We start from the raw sequence: 18,239 nt of genomic DNA on the forward strand, positions 1-18,239 counted from the left end.
ATCTGATCAAACACAGAGCTTTTTACAAGGGGTATAGTAGTAGATTTTTTCTCTCTTTATAGAGTCAGAGTTGTGAATTATCAATGCATCTCACCATGATTTTAAGTTGAATTCAAAGTTATTGGATTAGCTCACTGATATAGACTTGGGCCGTTACGAATGGTATCAGAGTTGGTCATTGTACCATCACCATGGTGTAGTAAACCTAATCGAGCATGATAAGTCCTCGAGGGGGCGCGTATATAACATTTTATCACCGTTAACGAAGAAAGATTATGGGAATGTCTAACGAGAATATCAAAAATTTAAGTGGAGAAAGGTGGCTTTGCAAGTTAAAAACTTTTACCATGGTTTTAAACTAAGTTAAAAACTAATAGGTCAAAATTATGTGTTGTCAAATAACATTTATCTAGGATTAGTTGGCTCGCATAATGGGTTGGATATTCAGGTTAATAAAAAAATATTTTTGATAATGACGACTAGGCATATTTATTCAAAAGAGGAAGAATCCAGGCATATTTTTCAAATGAAAAAAATCAGAAGCATACGCTTCCAATAACGTATTATTTAGTGGGGGAGTCGGTTTTTAAGGGGGTTTTAAGGATGAAAAACGACTATTCTAAAGAATACGACTTACAGGAACGAGTTGGGGAGAACAAATGATCGATTGGAAGTAATTTTTCATCAATTTCTTTTTTGCTTTTGGTAAATTTTTTCCGTTTTTAGTTGTAATTTCAACTTAGCCTGGCTAAGTTTTTCCCTTACAACAATGATTTTTCTCTGGATTATGTTGCATTTATTTTAACACTTCGTAGTAATCATGTGGAAGAAGTTTCTTTGCATGAATTTCGTTTGAATGTCAATTTTGTTTGGATCGTTAATTATCTTGATCAATTAGTTAATGTTCTTATTGATGTTGTTATTTGAAACCCTAAGATCTGTAATTGTCTAGGAGTTTTGATAAAGTGACGAATGAAATTGTTTGGTCTCGATAAGGTTTTCAATTCAATTTCTTGAATTCTTGCAACCGGAACTCTAATAAGCCGAGCTTGTGTGCTTATTGCTTCGAATTGGTGATTTTTCTAACTCGTTAATGCTAATTGTACATGGGGATTTGAGAGTTTGTTCAAATTCTCATTTGAGGTTTTTTCTTTTTTGATTAACCTGAATATTCAACCCGCTATGCGAGCCGACTAATCCCAGGACGACCACCTGCTTTGCAGATAGTCCGGAGTCATCGCATTTGAACCTCCGTGGCCACAAGGAGATTTTTATTTTTCCTTTGATTTGAACATGAAACCTCCTGGTACTTTTAACCTTTGGAGTCAAACTCAAACCAATCAGGAACCACCCTTGTGATTTTGAGGTTAAGATTTCATTAAAGAGTTTGTTTTAATCAATGTTTATCTAAGGAAATATCTATGTTACCATAGCCAATTTGGATTTGTTTTGTTATTTTACGTTTTCGAAATCAATGGTAAGTATCTACACTCTAATCGAGAGTGAACCATTGTTGGATTTTAATATATTATTTTTTCTAATCCATTTTAATTAATCAAATCCACCCTCCTTCGTATTTACTTTTAATTATCTGTTTCTACACTTGAGTTCTTTGACTATAATAACTTAAGACTAAGTTTAGTCCTCGTGGATTCAACCCGACTTACCACTATTACAATTTTGGTTGTAATTGGCCAATAATTGAAACTTATTATATATTCAATCAGTTGATGAGATTGATAATAGATTTAAAATTTTGAAAATAGTACGACTTATTAAGATTTAGGATTTTTCAAAGATAATTACAAAAATAAATACATTTATATAATATTATATATATATATATATATATATACCATATTAATAAGCATTTAGACTAAAAGTCTTAAATGCAACCTATAAAAACCAAAGTACTACCATTTTATACATAAATTTCAAAAATCTCTTAATTATAACTTCACATGCATAAGATACAATTGTTGATACACACCACCACCAATATCCAAGTTGAAACTTACAACTTTACTTTATTTCTTTCCAATTTTTTTCCTTCTTTATTAAGAGCTTTATTATTTTTTTTTTTTTGGTATCTTCTCACCATTCTTTATTCATTTCAAACTTTTATTTTAGTTAATTTTAGCTCTCATTTGCAAAAAGATGGATATTGGTTTTTATTTCGGTTTGTATAAGATAACTTATTTATTTTTTAAATGTATTCACTAGAAATCTGTTTCTTCCTTCATTATAATTATTTGGACAACATAATTAATTTTCATATCTGTGTACAATAAAATTTATCTTGATTCTTTATTTGTTACATTGTACTTGATTACATCCTATTGCATCGCACGGGTACTCAACTATAAGGAATCGATGTTTAAATATTTCTAAGGGTTCCCCTGTAAGATCGAATGTTTAAATATAAATTTTGTATTTTTTAGTGAATAATTACACTCATTTTTAGTTGTAGGCTTATTTGAAAATTTGATATCCCGCCGTATTACGTAGGTACACTATATCTATCTATATATATATATATATATATATATATGTGTGTGTGTGTATTTCAGGTTTTCGAACTAGTTGGGTTGCCAAATATTATACCTCGGGTTTTGAATTCTGGGATATTCGGGTTTTACACAAACACCTTATTTTCGGTTTGAGTTTTGGACCACTCGGGTTTTGCACAAATAACAAACTATTTTATTAATTAAAGAATCACATGGAGTTATAATATGATTCTTGTGAGATTTTGAATCTCAATTTTGGACAATCTCTAGAGTGAACACATAAAAGAAGAAACATAAAAATTAGTGGCAAAATTTTCAGATCATAACCAGACAACATTGACCACCAATAACCTTCACAAAACTTCATCAAAGAAGGAAATGTTCTTCCCTTAAATGACCCTAAAATCTACATCTACAAACACATCCACCATCATAGCCTCTGCAACACCAAAATGGTTGTTACAAATGAGACCAGATAATGGTGAAAATTTGACCCATGAAATGAATCCGAAAACGAAACTTTTAGTTCTACGTTGAATCTACAGTTACCAACCGATGGATCAACCGTCGTGATCATTCCCAGCCCCCCAAAATCACAACTATCAGCCCTTTGATCATGTTGTTGATAGTAACTGTTAAAAGCATATGAGACATTCCCGGGCCAACTGAGATTAAAACAAGAACTACCTGGCGAAAGTGCGGTACAGTCAGCATTGATGCAAGCCTCAGTAGCATGTGCGGTTGCATTCGAGATGTTTAAATTGTTGTTTACGACGCACCATCTGGAAGCAAGATACTCGACGTTCTGTGCGTTCACGAGCCTTTTCGTGCCTTGGTCAAAGTCAACCTGGTACTTGGCTTGCCCGTCAAAAGTAAACAAACCCCAGTGTCTTTCGAAGTTTCCAGCAGTTATATTTCTCTGATCTTCGTCTAAAAGGGTATGAAGGTAAATTTCTATTGGCATAGTCCGAGGCCTAAGTGGGGTCCCTTTCTTACTACGAAAATGGTCCAAAAGACCTTTTGTGAATACCTCTGCATTTGAAACAGTGGCATTTGGAGCTCCATCTGTAGGCCAACCGATTTGGCTTATTACAATATCTATCTGTGAAAATCCTGCAACTGTTAAAGCAGTGATGAGGGTGTCATAGCTTAACTCAAAGCTGTTTTTATATGATCTATGGCTGTCGTTATGAGAGTGTGCGGTTGGTTTGTATAGAGCGAAATCGAGGGATATGTTCTTGTTTTGATAGTAACTCAAAAAAGGCGAAATGCTCACAAAGAACGGAGATTGAGTCTTGCTAAGAAACTTGAGGACGCTAATCATGGTTTTGTTAATATCGGATCGGAAGTGTCCTTTGGAGGGTACGCCGGATTCTGACTGGAATGCATCAAAGCTACACGGAATCACAACTTTTACCTTATTTGCTAGTTTAGCTCGGATCAAAGCTGCTTCTATATTGATGGCTGCCCCAACCACAAAAGGATAGAATTGTGAACCATAGGTTTGGAGAAATGGCTCATCTCCAACAGCAATGTACCTACAATATACAAATGTATTTTGCCATTGTTTCAACATTTGATGATAAAAAAGACTCAGCTTCTACTTAAAAATAAAAAAACATCAGCTCCATATGTAGTTTAATAACTACAGGAAAATTTGCAAAATAAACACAGAAAAGAAGCATATTTCATCCGGTTATCATTGCAAAAGGGTATCTACGAGCAATGAAAAAAGCCACTAGAATCAAGAGCCAGGGTGTTAAGAAAGGGTTCATTGCAAGTCCTTCCTGCATATATCAATGTGTGATACCCTGGGGATTAACAAGTCTTTGGGTAAGCGAAGTAGAAGTGGTACAAGTAGGTAATGCAGTTGGATAGTATAAATAAGAGGTTCAAGGGTTTAGAGTCATTCTGTTTGGTAGACACTTTTTGGGCGTCAGTCCTTGGGAGAGAATCTGGCCTCTTACAACCAGAAATTAGCATTGATTTTACTATTTGGATTCGGTTTACAACACAATGCTTGATATTATCTATCCCCTTTCAAAGAGCTCGTTCATAGTCCATCTCTGCACATCCTTACATTAACTACTACACTTTCTAGAGACCCTTTTAGCCATTAGCATCAACTTGAAGGATAAACTATTCGTTATGCAAGCCGGGGGGTCTCCACGGTAACAGCCTCTCTACCCCATTGGGTAGAGGTAAGGTCTGTGTACATCTTACCATACCTAACCCTACCTCTGTTGGTAGCGCACATATTGGCTCATAGTGTCGAGAGGGTGCTAGACGACTACAAATTGCCCACAGTGTCGAGTGCCTAGAGTGGTGAACCTTGGATATGATACCATGTGAGAATATGTGTAACTCCATTAGATTATACTCCAAGATAGCCCTTGAGGAGAGAGGGAGATTCCAATATATATTGAGGAGAAATGGTTAAAGTCCAGCCGATATGGAACTCCAACAATCAACTTGAGGGGTAAAATGGCTGATAGATGTCTAGCTAGCACCAAGCCTTGGTGACAGAAAGGACCTAAACGCTTCGGCAATAGTTACACATTATTTAACACTTCAATAACCTTCCAAAGCAATCTCCTGATCCTAATTTCTTCAACTTTCTTCCATAATGTCAAAGAAGATCTTCTAAGATTGTAGGGACTGATGACAAAAACAATGGAGAACATGGATCATAAAAGACTTCAAAAGAACCCTTGAAAGTGAAGAAACCAAAACCAATCACCGGTGTGCAGTAATGACTTGTGCAATCAACTCTATATGAAATTGATCAATAGAGGCACAGGGTCCTTCAACAGATGGATGCTACTAAGTACTCACATAGGAACACAATTCAACAAGGGAATGCAGTTTAGGGTTTAGAGAATGATTTCATTTCTGTCATCTTAATTTAGCAATGTATGGAATCGTGTCATTCAAAATCGAAACAATGTAATCAGTTTTCATGCATATCACCTGTTATTATTTAAAGCAATCCATAAAGTCTTATTAATTACCATCGTTATTGTTCTAATTAACCTCAAAACATCAATTAGAACTCAAATCCATAAATAACTTGCCTTAACATATGTACGATGAAAAAAATCAAGGTAACGAGCACACTAAATGCGCTAATTAAGGCTAAATCACGTTACTTTAACAACAAAACGCCCTAATTCTGTGTGCGAAAGAGGGGATGAAGTGTAACATACTCTATACGGGTACGGTCGGGAAGGTAACGAGTGAGGTTATCGTGGACCCAACTCTCGGCAGCCTTGACTGAAGAATTTAAGGTATGGAGCATGGAGTTAGGAATGCCGACGGTTACGCCAATGTTGGAGCCGGAGAGGGATTCGAGAACTTGAGGGTTGGAATCGAAGAGTTTCACTTTGGTGATTTTGTTGATTTTGAGTAGCTCAACCACCTTGGAAGGCGGCAGCGGGTGGGAGGCGGTGGTGCCCCAGTTTACCCCGATTGATTGAACCCTAGATGTGCAGGATATAGTAATGACGATGAGTGTGAACGCCATTAACGAGTGTAGCTGTAAAGCCATTGCAGTGTGTGTGACAGAATTTTTTTGGTTGTTGGTAATAAGTGAAGCTGATAATCGAAAAAATATTTATCAAACAAAAAACAAAATTATTCCTTAAAACTAAATAAATTTGGAATTTGTTTTTGGTATTGAAATGTAAAAAATAAACCTTAGCGGTCGTTTATTAAACGTTTATCTGAGTAAACGCTTAATAAGTCACATTATCTTACCAATAAGCTAGTTTATGGTATATAAGTTAGCTGATGACTGATAAGCTAAATGGTAACTGATAAACAATTCATGTTTGACAAAAACTAACTGATAAGTATGTACAGTGATAAAAAAAAAACATCTTGAAAAATTAATCAATTATAATATTTGTAATATAATTAAACGAAATATTTAATGATACAATATATTATATAAACAATATAGAAAATAAAAATTAAAAATAATATAATGTGTTAAGCAAATTTTTTTTTATATAATATAAAATTTTGGATTTGTTAAAATAAATTTTGAAAAAAATCTACATTAATTTATGATTTTAAATTATCATTACATATAATATAAAGAAAAATAAAATTATTCAACCTCACATATACTAATTAATTAGTAAATTTTTCAAAACTATAGTTAATAATTAAATTAAATATTTTGTTAAAATCGTTTAACATAATTTTATTATTTATGAAACAAAATAAATATAACTTTTATGTCTAATATAAATATCAATTGTTATATTTGTTTTCTGATAATTAAATACATTAAATAATAACTAGAAATAATAATAATAATATAAAAACAATTGATATGATTACTAATAATTGTAAATACTATTAGTGAATAATTAAAATTAATTAATAACTTTAAACTAATATTAATTAATTTTACTAATGTTAGTAATAAATTAATTTTTACTTACTAATAATTAATATTTATTTATAATTAATAGTAATAAATGTTAATGAGGATTATAATTGATAAATACATTTTTAAACCCATATTTATAATCAAAATACCTTCATTTGTATTGATTTTATGTATTTTATGAGCTATCTAAATCCCCGATTATATTTATTAATTTGCTTAGCAAAAAGGGAGTAAAAGTGTGGAAAAAGTGGCTAATGCTACTTTTTGGACGATTTCAGTCGCATCAAAGTCGCATTAGTCACTGAGAAACACAGTTTTATAAATGTCTGCACAGCTGAGCATATTTTTCAAATGTTAACTCGAAAAGGCATATCCTCTCAAATGATTGATGGCTTGAGCATACTTTTCAAAAGACAGCTCATTTAGTTGGTTGATGGGTTTTAGGGTTTCTAAAGGTTTATAAGCCATATATTATTAGAGAGATCGATCATAATTTTGCATAGAACAAAGGGAGTAGCAAAGGAGGCTTTAATCACGTTTTATTTCCGTTAATTAGGTAGCATATAATTTAGGTTTCGTAGTTGCATTCATAGTTAGCATTCTCTTTCCATTCAAACAATGAGATTGTAATCATTTGAAGATTGGATTTGTATTGGGACTTCCAGTCTAAATACGTTTTCCTCCACGCTTCATTTATGTTAATCTTGGTTGAACATCTTCATCATTGTTTGGTTGTCCAAGTTGATCGGGCCCGTTGATTTGTGTAACCTTACTTTGAATTTCTAACTGAAATTAAGGATCTGTAATTGTCCTTAGTCTTGATAAAGTAGAAACTAACACTTCGAAATGACCATCAAATTGTTTGTAATGTGTTATAGGTTTTCATAATCCAACTTAAATGATTGAGCGTCTCACATTAGCTAGAATCGGTGTTTATCTCGCTATTAATGCAATTAGTAGCTCAACTTCTATGTTTGTAACTACATCTGTTTTAACTAATTAGGGACTTGCATTGAGCTTCTCATGATAGCCTAATCGTAAGAATAAACATAGTGTGTAATACGTATCAGCACTTATGGCCAGTCTAGAATCGATCGAGAGAATGTATTTGGGAAGTCAATGATACAAAAGTCTCAACTTTAATTGGATTATAACTCGTTACTAGAAGCTTTGTTTTAATCATTTATCATCTTTAATTATTCGTATGCTTAGTCTAGTATTTCAATCCAACCCTCCCTTTACATAAAGCGTAGAAGTTCGACACATTCACGTCCAACTCCTGTGGATTCGACCCTGCTTACCACCGTTACAATTTAGGTTGTAATTTACGGTAAATAGGACTTTATTATTTGTCGGGCTCGGCACCTATCAATAATTGAGAAAAATGACAAAAAGAACGTTTTTATAACCTACTCCAATTAGCTTTCAATAAGTTAGCTCATAAGATAACTTATGTTCATCCAAACGTGCACTCAAAAAAGCTAACTTATATTTATCAAACAATGACTTAGGGGGTGTTTGAGATTGCTTATAAAAACAACTTATTGACTTATTCTGGTGTGACACCGGTAATAAGCACTTTTGAGTGTTTGGATAAACAACTTATATTGATGTCAAACTGGTAATAAAAAGTTTTTGAAAAAGTTAATGTAATATTCGGATTATTATTATTAAATCTTCTTTATGTTTTTATGAATATTTTATTAAAAGTATGTGGGTGTGGGTGTGGGTGATATGTTTATATGAATATTTTATTTAGAAATATGTGGGTGTGGGTGATGTGGTTTTGATTGAGCCGACCTTTGAGGGGCGGTCTAAGTTTATCTAAATATTTTGTGTAGAAGTGTGTGGGTGTGGGTGACGTGATCATGATAGCCGACCTTAGAGAGGCGGTCATACACTTAYTATAAATAGCAAGTGTATGTGAAAGAAAAGAGGCCTAGCACACCTTTGAAACACTTTCTACATTAGGAAAGACTCCTTGGTGAATCTTACAGTTTGGCAGAAAAAGAAGAAGAGTTCAAAGCTAGGATATCTGATTTCTAATGTGAGTGTATTAATGCTTTGAGTATAAATTGTTTACATACAATTTAGTAGTATTTGGAACTGGTTATTATGAATATAATACGTTGAAATATATGTTTAAGTCTGGTTAAGTTATACCAGAGGCTCTGGTCGTATGACCAGAAGCTCTGGTAGAGAGACCAGAGGGGCTCTGGTAGAGAGACCAGAGGTGCTCTGGTCGAATATGTGAAATATATATTATAAAGTCTGGTTGTTAAACCAGAGGCTCTGGTCATGTGACCAGAAGCTCTGGAAAAGAGACCAGAGGGGCTTTGGTAGAGAAACCAGAGGTGCTTCGGTTGAGTATGCTCTAAGATATATATATATTCAAAGTATGGTTTGGAACCAGAGGCTCTGGTCATGTGACCAGAAGCTCTGGAAGAGAGACCAGAGGGGCTCTGGTAGAGAGACCAGAGGGGCTCTAGTCGAGAGTGTTAAAATATATTCTAAGGCTAACTTAGTTCAACCAGAGGTTCTGTCGTGTGACCAGAAGCTCTGGAAGAGAGACCAGAAGGGCTCTGGTCCAAATATGTTGAAATATTTTCTAGTGTGATTTAGAACCAGAGGCTCTGGTCATGTGACCAGAAGCTCTGGAAGAGAGACTAGAGGGGCTCTGGTCCTAATTATCGTTATATTTTTCTAAGTATTGTTTGAAACCAGAGGTCCGATGGACCAAAGCTATGTGTTTAAAATGGCGGTGTAACCGCGAGAGAGATGAAATGGCGGTGTAACCGCGAGAGAGATGTAATGACGGTGTAACCGCGAGAGAGATGTAATGGCGGTGTAACCGCGAGAGAGATGAAATGGCGGTGTAACCGCGAGAGAGATGAAATGGCGGTGTAACCGNGAGAGAGATGTAATGGCGGTGTAACCGCGAGAGAGATGAAATGGCGGTGTAACCGCGAGAGAGATGAAATGGCGGTGTAACCGCGAGAGAAAGAGATAAATATGTTTATATATCAAAACAGGTTTGCTTCTAAACTTATTGTTTAGAATGTTTGTTGTTTGTTTAAGATTTATACACTCACTAGACCTTTTTGGTCTAACACTCAGTTGTTGGATTAACTGGTTTTGCAGATCATCATACCTTCCAGGATAAAGGAAAGGGAAAAATTTAGTGTTGATAGCATTTTGTTTACTCATATATGTATTAAAGAAAGTTTTTGTTAGTCCATGTTTTGTAACAATACTTTTTTTAGTGTTATGAGTATGATGATGTGAATTATCTATTCATGGGCTATACGGGTTGTTTCAGTTAAACCCTTCTGACTTATAATAAGTTGATAAGTGCTTTTGTAGAAAAATATAAGTTATTTCAAATAAACAATCCCAAACACCCCCTTAATGGTTATTTTTGAGAATCTAGAAATTGAAATGAGCATAACCAACATAAAGGACTGATTTAAACTAAAAGTGAAGTGCAAGGACTAGTTGTAAGCTTTTCAGATAAATATAGATAGAACTTGTGGAATGGGTAGTGACTAGTGAGGAGTGAAGCAGTGGAACTGTGGAAGCTCTAGGGCGAAGACGAGAGGAAGACATGGCTGCATCAACAGGGGAGTTAGTGTGCGTAACCGGCGGAAGTGGCTATATCGGCTCGTGGCTCGTCCGCCTTCTTCTTGATCGCGGCTACACCGTCAACGCCACCGTCAAAGATCTCAGTTACGCCTCTCACCACCCTACTCCATGCACAAAAGTAGCTTAAATTGATTCAGTTTTTATAATTTATAATTGTTTAATTTCATTGCGATCGAAGTTATTTGTGGTTTTGGAGCTAATTTCAGCAAGTATATGCGAATGTAGATGACGAGAAGGAAACCAAGCACCTAGAAGCATTGGAAGGAGCAGAATCACGTCTCCGCCTCTTCCAAATCGATCTCTTGGATTACGATTCAATTGTCGCTGCCGTCACCGGCGCATCCGGTGTCTTCCACTTGGCTTCTCCTTGCATCGTTGATCAAGTCCACGATCCTGAGGTAATTTACTGTTTCTGTGTTGGTTTGGGGGTGAGGGTGGACGGATCTGCTCCAAGGGATTAACGGTAGACTGGATCTTGATCGATGTAGATGATGGAAAAATTCCGTACAACACATGCAATTAAATCAGGATGAAGAAATAAAACTCATAGATGATCACGTCTTAATGAAGATTAAAATGAAATCAAGAAGTAAAACTCATCGTCATCGACCATCACGCTGAACCGTGGATGAGAAAACCACAACCGGCTAAATTTGACGCCACCGTGGTGCAACTGCAACCTAGAAAGCCCAATATTTATCAGCGATAATGGGACAAAATGATCAAAAAGCCTGAGGAGGTTTTATAAGAACCTCATTTTTGCACTTTTTGTTGCAAACTCGTCTCCTGCTCATCAAATTAAGAAATCCTAACAGTCTGTAATGGTAGTTCTTATAGAACCTCCTTTTTGTAGGTCTGATTGATTTTTTCAACATCAACACTTATTATAAAGCCAAAAAAACAAAAAAGAAACAAAGAAAATGTCACTTTACACAAACTTCGTTCTTGTACAAGAGCCTAAAGGGGATGAGGTCCTTAAAAGAACCCACAACAATGATAGTTACTACGAGTCACTTCACTTTTTGCTGCTAATAACCTTGTATCGGAGATGCCTCCGCTTTGTTCTCAAGTTTTGGAAGGAAAGAGAAGGTAAGGAAAAGAAAGATTTTTTTTTTGTTTGTGTGGGTGATGGAAAGGGAAGGAAAGACCAGAGAAATGAAAGGAAATGTCATTTTTACAAATATACCCTTAGTCTATTTTATAATGAAATATAATTTTATAAATATTTTAATTGTTATAAATTCTTTTCTTTCCTTTCCTTCCCTTCCCTCCCCGTTTGGAGGAAAATCAACATGATTTTCTTTCTTTCCCTCCCCTCCTTAAAAAAAAATCGAGATTGATATCTTTTTCCTTTCCCCCTACTTTCCTTCCCTTTCCCTACCTTTCCTTAGTAAAAAACTCGAGAACACAGCACAATGAAGAAAAATTGGTTGTCTATTTAGGGGGTGTTTGGGATTTGCTTATTTGAAACAACTTATGCTTTTCTATAAAAGCACTTATCAACTTATTATAAGTCAGAAGGGTTTAACTTCTTTAAAAACTCTTTATTACCGGTTTTGCACCGGTATAAGTTGTTTATCCAAACACTCAAAAGTGCTTATTACCGATGTCACACTGGAATAAGTCAAGAAGTTGTTTTTATAAGCAATCCCATATATTAATACAAAAAATTCACATGTAAAGGTAACTTGTGTTTCATTGAAACTACTACTTCTTACAATCTGTTTTGAAACTGGTCAAACTTGATATGAGCGTTATTTAAATTTTGAGGAAGATCAATAACTAGATCCAAAATATATAAGAATCTGTTAATTGGTTGATATGATAATTGGTTGAAAATACAACATTAGATATGGTTATTAATTGTTCCCTGGTGTATGATTGATAGAAGGAACTGTTGGCACCTGCCCTCAAGGGGACAAACAATGTACTCACAGCGGCAAAGAATCTGGGAATTAAGCGTGTGGTTGTCACTTCATCTGTTTCATCCATTGTACCTAGTCCTAACTGGCCTGCTGATGTCCCAAAGAATGAGGATTGCTGGACTGATGTGGAATATTGCAAGCAAAAGGAGGTCAGAGGCTCTGTTTTTTGCATGTATCAGTAAGATAAATACTTTGTTGATCATGCTCCTCTCATATTCCGAAAAACCTTAAGATCAGGTAAGGAACAAAATGATTACACGTAGACTCGACCAAACCCAAATCGAGTTTACCCAACTTTCCTAACTTGCACGTAACAATAACCGTGAAACAATAGTACAATATCAACTATAAAAGCTAAGTTAGATATCAATAGCCAACAGAAGTAGTTACACAAAAAGCATAAGCGAATAGCAATAGCCATTAAAAGTAGCAGTTAATCACAGAACAGAAGCAAATAAAAATAGTCAATAGAAGCAGAACCAGATATAAATAGCCAACAGAAGCATATAGCAATAACAAGCTCAGGTGCTTAAAGGTTAAAGGTTAAACTAGTTGTCCGTTGAATTGTTAGTTAAGTAGCCAAGCAGATAGAGATAACAGTGGCCGATAGAATCAGACCTTGGTAACAGATTAAAGGACACGGAGAAGCAGAAAACTAAGGGTCATTTAACATTTCACATTTTTACAAATTTTCTTCTCTAATGTAATTAGTTAATACATTTTGGGCCCTTATTATCGACTAAATTTTGCTCCGACTCCTATTATATACCAAAACAATTTTGGGTCTATTTTATCTACTATTTTTTTACTACTACAATATACCAAAAAAAATAAAATAAAATTGGGCCCGTAGTTTTTTTGGGCCCTCAGGTGGCCGCTTGGCCCACCCCCAGGAACGACGCTGGTTCCGAAAGAAAATGATCATGTGGCTCATGTAGCATTCTTGGAAATGAAACTGTTTGCACAATTGCACTAACATGTGTGGTTAGTAACAGACTAACAGGGAACCTTTTTACCACGCAAAGCTACTTGATTGTTTTGCTTCTCGAATTCGGTGAATTTTTGTAGTTGTGGATAGACGGTTAAAAGATTGTATTTGGTTTCTGTCAAAAATATAAATCTATCAGACTGCCGTTTGTTCTTGCTTTTTGATTGTACAACATGGTGTATTTTTTTGTGCATAAGAACTTGAGTGACCTTTTTGTGATGTCAGTTATGGTATCCACTCTCCAAAACACTAGCTGAGAAAGCTGCATGGGATTTTGCTAAGGAGAAAGGTTTAGATGTGGTTGTGGTGAACCCTGGAACAGTGATGGGTCCCATTCTTCCTCCAACACTTAATGCTAGCATGCTAATGATTCTGCGTCTTATCCAAGGTAACAGACTTGAACATTCATGTGATGATATGTGGAACCCCATTAGATTACTCTCCAAAAGAGCACTTGAGTAGAGAAGAGAGGTTCCAACATATATCGAGGATAAATATCCCAAATCTAGCCGGTGTGGGACTCCAACACGTCCCTTCCAATTGAGGCCGAGGGGCTAGACCGGTGCAGGTTGCCCATAGTGTCAAGTCCCTAATGCCATTGATGCCATTAAATTATTCTCCAAAAGCTCCCGTAAGGAGAAAAGAGAGGTTCCAACATATATTGAGGAGAAATGGTCCAAATCAATCGATGTGGGATTCCAACACGCCCCCTCCAATGGAGGCTAGACATACATAGTTTGTCCTTGAGTGTCTAGAAGACTATATTGAGTGTCATGTCTCTAGAGTGGTAGAGCTTGGCTTGATCTCATGTCATAATATTTAATACCCTATTAGATTACTCTCCAAAAGAGGCATTGAGGAGAGAAGAGAGGTCCTAAAATATATTATGAAAAATTGTCCAACTCTAAGCAATATAGGACTCCAACAGTTCCATGCGATTCCATTCAAGCACATACAGTGGCGGACCTACCTTGACGGGAGCGGGGTCCCGTGCTACCGCTCAACCTTAATCTGTAAGAAGGAATTCTTTTTGGTTACATAAGGTGCACCCGCTAAAGTTTGGGGTGTGCTCCGAGATATTAGAGTTTTTGAAGGGTTAAAGGTGCACATGCATTGAAATCAATCAAAAAAATCGAAAAATTCTCTTGGAGAAAACCAAAAAAGTCTCTTGAAATCAACCAGAAAAACATTAAAAAGAAAACCCAAAGACGGAATTCGGCTAAAAACACATCGAGTGACTTTACGGGCATTTCTGCACAAAGATTCATGTTCTTCTGTTTCTTGAAATTGAATGCAAGCAGCAAGCTCATTTTGTTTTGGTGCAGGATGTACGGAAATATACGAGGATTTCTTCATGGGTTCAGTTCATGTTAAAGATGTGGCCTTAGCCCATATATTGGTGTATGAAAACACTTCAGCAACTGGAAGACATCTCTGTGTTGAAGCCATTTCCCATTATGGTGATTTGGCAGCCAAGGTTGCAGAATTATACCCAGAGTATAACATCCCCAGGTACGAAATCATTATGAGTAATCTGCTTCTGGAACTTCATTTTCTTTTAAAATAACTTCTAAGAGCATCTCCATCAGACTCTTCAAAATTTCTCCAAAATGAGAATCAAATCAAAATCTCCAAAAAAAAATTACATTCAACTTATATTTTAGAGATTACAACATTGATTATATAATCAAGGGTTGGGTTATGATGAGAATGAAAGTTATCATGAGGAGGGTAAGAAGGGATATCCATCTTTGGATCAATCCTAATTGAAGAGAACCAACTAGATCAACACTAATAAGATACACTAGATCAATTTCCTTCTAAAGTGAAATTCATGGGTTGTTTTGGGATTAAAAATGATCAAGGGTCTAAATCCCTTCTTATACTTCTCAGTTCTCACTTTAACTCTTATTCTCTCATGATCCTTCGTCATATAGTTAAAATATATAGATTTACCATTCCAATAAAATTCCGAATAAGTATTATATAAAATGATAATACAATTAACTCAATTGGTGGAACTATAAAAAGCAAATTCTCTCGCTTAGCAATCATTTTTGAAGAATTCTTCAAAATTTCCTTAAAATGTTGAATCTAAATTTAAAACCTCCAAGAAAACAATTACATTTAACTTCAACAGCTTCTGAATTTGTAGACTGCAACATTAATTATATTTAATTCTCTTAGCTAAACATTTAATTTTACGGTTTCTTATTGGTTAGAATATAATAAAAATTATTTTTCTCTCATGGTAATCATTTTTTGAGAGTTGTCCAAATTTAGGAATTTTAAGCCTTCTCTCCTACTTTCTCCATTTTAAAGAATCTGTTGGAGAAAAACATTAAAATCTCCAAAATCCCACTTTTCTCGGTCTGTTGGAGATGAGATGCTCTTAAATACCCGAACCTTGACTTCCATGAACTTGAAACAAAAAATATATATAATGCTCTGGAGGGTCTAGTTTGGCTGCTTGTTAATATGTGAAATCCTATCTAAAAGCTCTGTGTTATAAGTATGATACTCATTAAGATCACATCTGAATTCATGAAAACACAAAATATACTCTGTAGTCTTGTATGTATAATTGTCGTAAGGAAATGTAACAAGTAAAAGTGAGATCGAGGTGTAAATGGTTTACGATGATGAAAATTTTGTATAGGTTGGCGAAAGATACGCAACCTGGGCTACTAAGATCAAAGGCTGCATCTAAGAAGCTCATGGAGTTGGGTCTTGAGTTCATTCCTGTGGACCAGATTATCAGGGACAGTGTTGAGAGTTTGAAAAGCAAAGGGTTTATATCTTGAATGGGATCTGTTTAAAGATTATTACCACCTTTCTTAACTAAATGATCGTAGCTAGTTATGTTAATATCCTCTGTTTTATGATGTGTTTGTAATGTATGCCAGTAAGAACTCTTGACTTCTCTTTTTTATTTCCCTATTTTCTTTTGTAATTTTTGGGGGTAAACCAGTTGGGTTGTGTAGGGGATGTAGTAGAAACCTCATCTTCTCTGGATTCGAATTTGGGTGCTGCCAAAGCCCTTGTGACCATGAGGTTCACGTGCTATAACTCTAGGCCATCCATGGTTGCCCTGTAAGATGACCTGGATACCTATCTCTAGGCCATCCATGGTTGCCCTGTAAGATGACCTGGATACCTATAGCATTGTGCACCTTCGCAAGTAATTTTTTTTACAGCATGGGAGGTGTACCTGTTAAACTTTGTGTGTTGCTTTGGTATTATTATAAATGCAAGGGATATCAACAAAAAAAAATCAAAAAAGTGTCTCAAAATCAATCATAAAAACGAAAAAAAATGCACTCGATCGAGAAAACTCCAGTGTGCGCCAGGGCCACTGCTCATGGTCACCTGAAAAGAATCATGTGAGTGGTCGGTCACATTGAAAGGGTCTATTTACTAAATAATTGTTGCTTCTTGCCCGGTAGTAGCTGGTACGAATAATGTTGTTTATCCACAACTTCTAACAGATTTTTGCGGATCTCATAAGAATAAGTATTTTTCTACTTGCAAAATTTGAAATTCTAATTAAATTTTTTATATTTTTTTAAACAATTACAAAATTTGTCATATTTTCTAATGAGTTGTTTATATTTTACGATTATTAAAAAAAAAATAATGAGGTAGAACTTTTTGACATTTAAAAATATAAAAATGTTTGATATCAAGTCTATAAAACTAGATCTTAATTAATTTACAAATTAAGTAAAAAATTAAAGAGCAAATTATATATTTCGTTTATGTGGTTATATATATATATATATATTATATTATAATGCATTTGACAAAAACTCTTATGCATGAAGTATTGTTTATTGATGCATATTACTTAAAATTCAAGATTACAAGTAAATTGTGCGTAAGTACAACTTATTAAAGCTACATGTTTGAATTCGTGTAACTAACTGCAGATAAATATAATCGAGAGAATAAATATCTCATTTTAAATATAAAAATTTAAAATATAATTAAGATAATCATTGAATTATAACAAAATACTTAAAAAGTATATTAAACAAAAAATAAATTATTTTATTATTAAACTTAAATTAAATTATAATAAAAAATAAATTAAAAAAATTACATAAAAAATAGAACTTTAAAATAGTTGATTTGATATTAACATTGATATATTTTTTTTCAAAGTTATATTTTATTCAAAAATAATATCATTATTGCTTTCTTAAAAACACATAAAATCATATTATAACATCGACAATGACAAATAATAAAATAAAATATTAAAATCGAGATGTGTCTCGCTGCATGTACACTTCTAGTAAATTATAATAGGGTCATCTAAACAAAATAATTACAGCTGTAGTCTTTATAATTTCATTTTCGTTGCGGATTGGGTCCCTTAACTTAACATGGCTAACTTCAGCTCCTTTAAGTTCAGGATAACTTGATCTTTTTTAACTTTAAAATAAAAATAACACAATCTCAATATTTATATATATATATATAAAATATAATATGTATTATAAATGTTATTATATACTATATACATGTATAAATCTCATTGTGCCCTCGTAAAAAAGTTTCCCTTACAATACATCATCTCACCGACGCCATATATCTTCTCTGACGATACTCCCTTCTCATTGCCACCCCCATATACGACTCCTTCCCCTGTCACCAACCAACTCCTTCCAACTCGGCTGGTGAACAAAATCGAGTGAATCCAGAACTGCTTGGGTTGATGGTTGAAGAAATCGACGTGAATACAAGATAGAGTTAAACACATAATCGAGTGT

The 18,239-nt window shown here is 34.5% G+C and overlaps 2 protein-coding genes across 2 annotated transcripts; one reads left to right on the top strand and one right to left on the bottom strand.

Moving 5' to 3' along the window:
- Positions 1–2,881: 2,881 nt before the first annotated feature.
- Positions 2,882–6,057, bottom strand: LOC112512232 (glucan endo-1,3-beta-glucosidase 9). The gene is made up of 2 exons (XM_025118098.1): positions 5,717–6,057; positions 2,882–4,048 (listed from the first exon to the last, which is right to left on the bottom strand). The coding sequence occupies exons 1-2, from the start codon at positions 6,055–6,057 to the stop codon at positions 2,941–2,943; spliced, it is 1,449 nt and encodes a 482-aa protein (XP_024973866.1). The 3' UTR covers positions 2,882–2,940.
- A 4,402-nt stretch (positions 6,058–10,459) lies between these two features.
- LOC112513465 (cinnamoyl-CoA reductase 1) lies at positions 10,460–16,396 on the top strand. Its single transcript, XM_025119739.1, has 6 exons — positions 10,460–10,634; positions 10,777–10,949; positions 12,440–12,625; positions 13,690–13,852; positions 14,790–14,976; positions 16,124–16,396. Exons 1-6 carry the CDS (start codon positions 10,514–10,516, stop codon positions 16,266–16,268), a joined length of 975 nt encoding a protein of 324 aa, XP_024975507.1. The 5' UTR covers positions 10,460–10,513; the 3' UTR covers positions 16,269–16,396.
- Positions 16,397–18,239: the final 1,843 nt, after the last annotated feature.

This window comes from Cynara cardunculus (assembly GCF_001531365.2).
Source record: "Cynara cardunculus var. scolymus isolate 2C chromosome LG 5, CcrdV1, whole genome shotgun sequence".
In the NCBI taxonomy this organism is placed as follows: Eukaryota; Viridiplantae; Streptophyta; class Magnoliopsida; order Asterales; family Asteraceae; genus Cynara; species Cynara cardunculus.

Excerpts from the sequence above, each read along its gene's own strand:
- LOC112512232 (XM_025118098.1), bottom strand. The coding sequence starts at position 6,057 with ATGGCTTTACAGCTACACTCGTTAATGGCGTTCACACTCATCGTCATT. Across the intron at positions 4,049-5,716 it reads CCCGACCGTACCCGTATAGA|GTACATTGCTGTTGGAGATG; the intron begins GTATGTTACACT and ends TGTATATTGTAG.
- LOC112513465 (XM_025119739.1), top strand. The coding sequence starts at position 10,514 with ATGGCTGCATCAACAGGGGAGTTAGTGTGCGTAACCGGCGGAAGTGGC. Across the intron at positions 12,626-13,689 it reads AATATTGCAAGCAAAAGGAG|TTATGGTATCCACTCTCCAA; the intron begins GTCAGAGGCTCT and ends TTGTGATGTCAG. Across the intron at positions 14,977-16,123 it reads CCAGAGTATAACATCCCCAG|GTTGGCGAAAGATACGCAAC; the intron begins GTACGAAATCAT and ends AATTTTGTATAG.